General features: G+C 34.9%; 1 protein-coding gene across 1 annotated transcript; it reads left to right on the top strand.

Moving 5' to 3' along the window:
- The first annotated feature begins 588 nt into the window (after positions 1–588).
- LOC132042657 (uncharacterized) lies at positions 589–3,622 on the top strand. The gene is made up of 2 exons (XM_059433211.1): positions 589–998; positions 2,721–3,622. Exons 1-2 carry the CDS (start codon positions 639–641, stop codon positions 3,246–3,248), a joined length of 888 nt encoding a protein of 295 aa, XP_059289194.1. The 5' UTR covers positions 589–638; the 3' UTR covers positions 3,249–3,622.
- The last annotated feature ends 544 nt before the right edge of the window (positions 3,623–4,166 follow it).

Raw genomic sequence — 4,166 nt, 5'->3', positions numbered from 1 at the left:
TTAAAGTAATCGAACTTTTGAAAAAATATTCATTATTACCTATGCAAATTGTAAAACTTCTTTCAGTTTTTGTTCTTATTGTGACACCCAGCTTAAGAGGAAAGTTCATATCAGCAAAACACATGAGGCATGTTGGTATATAAGTAAGCAGGTGTTAATACTCTTGTGACGCGTTTTACAGACGTGCGGGGCTTAGGCTTAAAGCGGAAAATATTACTAGCGGGGTTGAATCTTTACTGAACATACCTTATTCTTGAAAGTTAGAATGCCCTATTTGCACCCTAAACTTGCATCAAATTATAAAATTGACCAGCCAGCTCTTATTTTTCTCATTTTAACACTTCAACTCAATGAAATGCATATATAAACGACTCTAATTGTTGACCATGTTTATGTGAGGAGCGCGAAAAACTTATTTTGATTAAAAAAAAAAAGTACTACAATAAAATGATAAAGTGTCTTCAATTATGTGATGGTGAAAGTTTCATAATAGCGATTGATAAACATATTGCTATGGAGGTGTTTTAAAACACGTGTTTTTATCAGTCAACAACTGGCTTTAAAATCAGGTACAAGTATAGGGAGCCATTTAAAATAGCATAGTACAGTAGTGAGTCAATATTTGAGAGGATAATGTCATGAGTAATATTGGCCAATGGAATGGACTATCATCAATGAGGAATGGTGGTCTTCTTCTTCTTCACTTACCCTCTAAACCCTTAAACCCCAACCATTCTCTTCTTGTTTTCTTCACTAAAAAACCCAATTCCTTAAACCCTGCAAATTATTCACTGTCTTCTCATTTTCTTCTTCAGCAACCTTTTCACATATGCTGCAAGTCTAACAAGTGGGACTCAAATGCTGAGACTATCAAGAACCAGAATTTTAGTGGAGTTGGGGGTCTTGAAGATGAGCAAGAGGAGCTTGATGAGGATGAAATCTTGGACCAAGGAGCTCAAGTGTTGGAGGAATATATTCAAAGTATTTGGATTTTTAAGGTACCAACTTTTCTGCTTCTCACTTTTATTCTTTCTGTTAGTATTCCTGACTTTTGCTGTAAAATTTGGTTGCTTTAACATTTTGGATACATGAATTTTGGGTTTTCTGGTTAAAGTTTGGAATTTTTGCATGGATACGTGGTTTTTGACATTTTTGGGTACTTGAATTTGGATTGAAGGAAGATGGGGTTTTGTGGAATCTGTATTTTAGCCTGAATCCATTTTTTTCCCTTTGAGTAAACTGAGTATGAAAAAGAATATTGCTGGTTGAAATAATAAGCTAAATTATGAAGGAAGTTGTTTAGATGCTAGTGTAAAGTGATGCCTTGGATATTCTGAGACTGAATCAGATTGTTTATGAATTTAGTAAATTTAGTACTCCTATGATGTTTTCTTGAAATGCATAAGTTTAGTACTCCTATGATGTTTTCTTGAAATGCATAAGTTTAGTACTCCTATGATGTTTTCTTGAAATGCATAAGTTGTGTTCTTTGAATTCACATTGTTGGAGTAATGATTGTAAATTAGTTAAGGTTACTGGTTACTAGGATGATAATCTCGAGTTGAAACTTGAAAGCAAGATTATGCCAAAGAATTTCCATCTTCTTCACAATATTTGGAAGAAGCTATCTAACAACTGACTACACTCCAAGATTTCCCATCATGAAACATTTATTATAAGAATTTTCCATTAGGAAACATGGGAAATCTTTGACGCGCTTAAGACCAATGGCGTATTCTACACATATTTCAACTGTAGATACGAATCTTTTGAAATTATAAACACTAGTTAGGTCATATCAGCTAGGTCTTATTCTTTATGCCTAATCATTTTATATCACATAAAATACCTAGAGAGGATTAAAGTGACATCTAAAATACTTTGAAATGGTTGGAGTACAATTTCACTTGTCACGGAATTCTCTTATCATCAGTCATCTTAACGGTGCAGAAGCTAGCCATGTAAGTCTTAAACTCTCAACATCAGAATTCTTTGCTATGATTGCTCCAAAGTCCAAAGTAACTTCCATTAAGTGAAAAGTAGGATATAACCGTATTGCCAGTCTTTTCTGCAGACGCTCGTGATAATGTATGCATAGGCTGAGATAGAGATTTGAGGAAAAAGAAGGAAAAAAGAAAACTAGTTTGAGAATTATCATGACTCAAGACCTTCAACATTGAAATAATATCCTATGCACACAATGTTTTTCCCGTAAATGGTTGGTTAATGGAATATTACCAATTGTTCTGAACCCCCCCTCCTGCTCAAGCTTTTCTCCAAGTCTTTTGCCCTTTCAAATCTGAAAGTTTCCCCTAACGACGGCATGTTCAATGTTCTAGCTCCGCCACTACTTATGAGGATATCTTATGCCTTATCTAACCGCAGGGTTGAAGCTTCAGACTAGAAAGTCTCTTTGATTCTTATTATATGCTTCTTGAAGATCTGATTATTATATATTTAAGAGCTCTGTTTGATGTATATTTTCTTCTATGTTTTCAGTAGCTTTTTTTTCACTACATTTTCTACTGACTTCCCGAGTAGAACTATCTAACTTAAGTATAAACATTTGGTGCTCAACAGATTGAGAGCCATATGTTCAAGTGCCATTATCAAAATCCATTAGATAATGACTAGTCTTGCTAAAACTCCAACAGAAATTTTAACATAAGCAGATGATTTTTGTCAAATAACTTACAAGTTAGCATTCTTGGGCAGTGCAGGTTTTCTGGTCCTACGGTTGGGCGCTTCCACCAATTATAATAGCATTGCTGATAACAGGAGGACCTAAAGCTTTTCTTATGGCATTAGCCATCCCTCTTGGACAATCCACATTTTCTTTTGCGATCCAAAAGATGCTGGATGCGACACAAGACAAACCAAGGAGCAAGAGTAAAACTAAGAAGAGACAGCGTGCTCCCACCTCAAGCAAGACAAACTTTTGGAGAAGAGGAAGCCCCAAGACGGGGAAGAGAAAGTCGGGTTATCAATCATGGGTTTCCAACAATGAAGTCTCAACCAATAAGGATGACCAAGAGGTGTCTAGATATGGAGGGTGGGATGAACTTGATCGAGAAACAGAATCTAGAACTGGCTTTAAAAGCTCATTTCAATCATCCGTTAAAACTTCAAATATACCTACAGAAAAGGGTAAGTTAAGTACACCAGAAGCAAAAAGTGATACGCCCTTGTTGTTACGATTATTGATTTCCATGTTCCCTTTCTTGGCTTCATGGACTAAGATGCTATAATGGGCAGCTTTTGCCGCCAATCCGAGTTACTCCAGTGGAACAGCTGCTGTTAGTCAACTCTAGGAGATACTTTGTTTTTGTCTATGTTGCTCGGGACCCTTCAAAAATGCTGCCTCCCCCGTGTCGGATCCTTCAAAAATGCATATCTTTTGGAGAATCCGACACGCCAGAGGTACTTTTGAAGAGGTTGAGGAACATGGGTTTTTCTTGCTTCAGTATCTTCTTATTGCATAGATAAAAATATGATTGATTACTGCACAAAACATTGAGGATATCTACAGAATAAGCATGAATATAAATTTTCTTTGTATAAAGTTTCCATTTTCCCCCATAGACAAATTTATGTCCAAGTAATTATGAGCATATTCTGATGATTTTGCGAGTCAACAATCGTTTATGCTTTAGTCCTTGTTTTATCATTTTCTTTTTTCAAAAGCGTGGTCGTTCATATAGTTTTACGTAATTAGTGAACAGTGTAAAAGATAAATATACCGACTTTTCATGCATTTAAAAATTAAACTTATGCAGTTATTCAAATTCGTGCTGTGATATTTCCTATATTACAACTATCTTTTCAACCATTGTTTTGAATTCTGTATTTCTGTTAAACAACTTATTAGTATAAAGTTGGATAGAGTAATTTTTCTAAAATCTTTAAAAGTGGAAAAGAACCACTGAAGTTTGTGTGAAAAGATAACTAATTCTACAAATAGAAATTAAAAATGAGTAGCAACACACACTGCCAAAAATAAACTTCCAACATTAACAAAAATCCCAAAGACCCAAACTAATATCTAGTTTAAGATATTATCAATCTTAGTACTTTTGTTCGGGAATGAAATTTAAAAGGTAAAACTTTACTCGCACTTGGTGCTTATATAAAACAAACGTATTTAAGAGACGTTCCTCGTATACGAA

This window comes from Lycium ferocissimum, chromosome 1, assembly GCF_029784015.1.
Source record: "Lycium ferocissimum isolate CSIRO_LF1 chromosome 1, AGI_CSIRO_Lferr_CH_V1, whole genome shotgun sequence".
NCBI classification, from domain to species: Eukaryota; Viridiplantae; Streptophyta; class Magnoliopsida; order Solanales; family Solanaceae; genus Lycium; species Lycium ferocissimum.
Note: the sequence above shows the minus strand (reverse complement) of the source record. Positions and strands in the feature narration are given on the sequence as shown.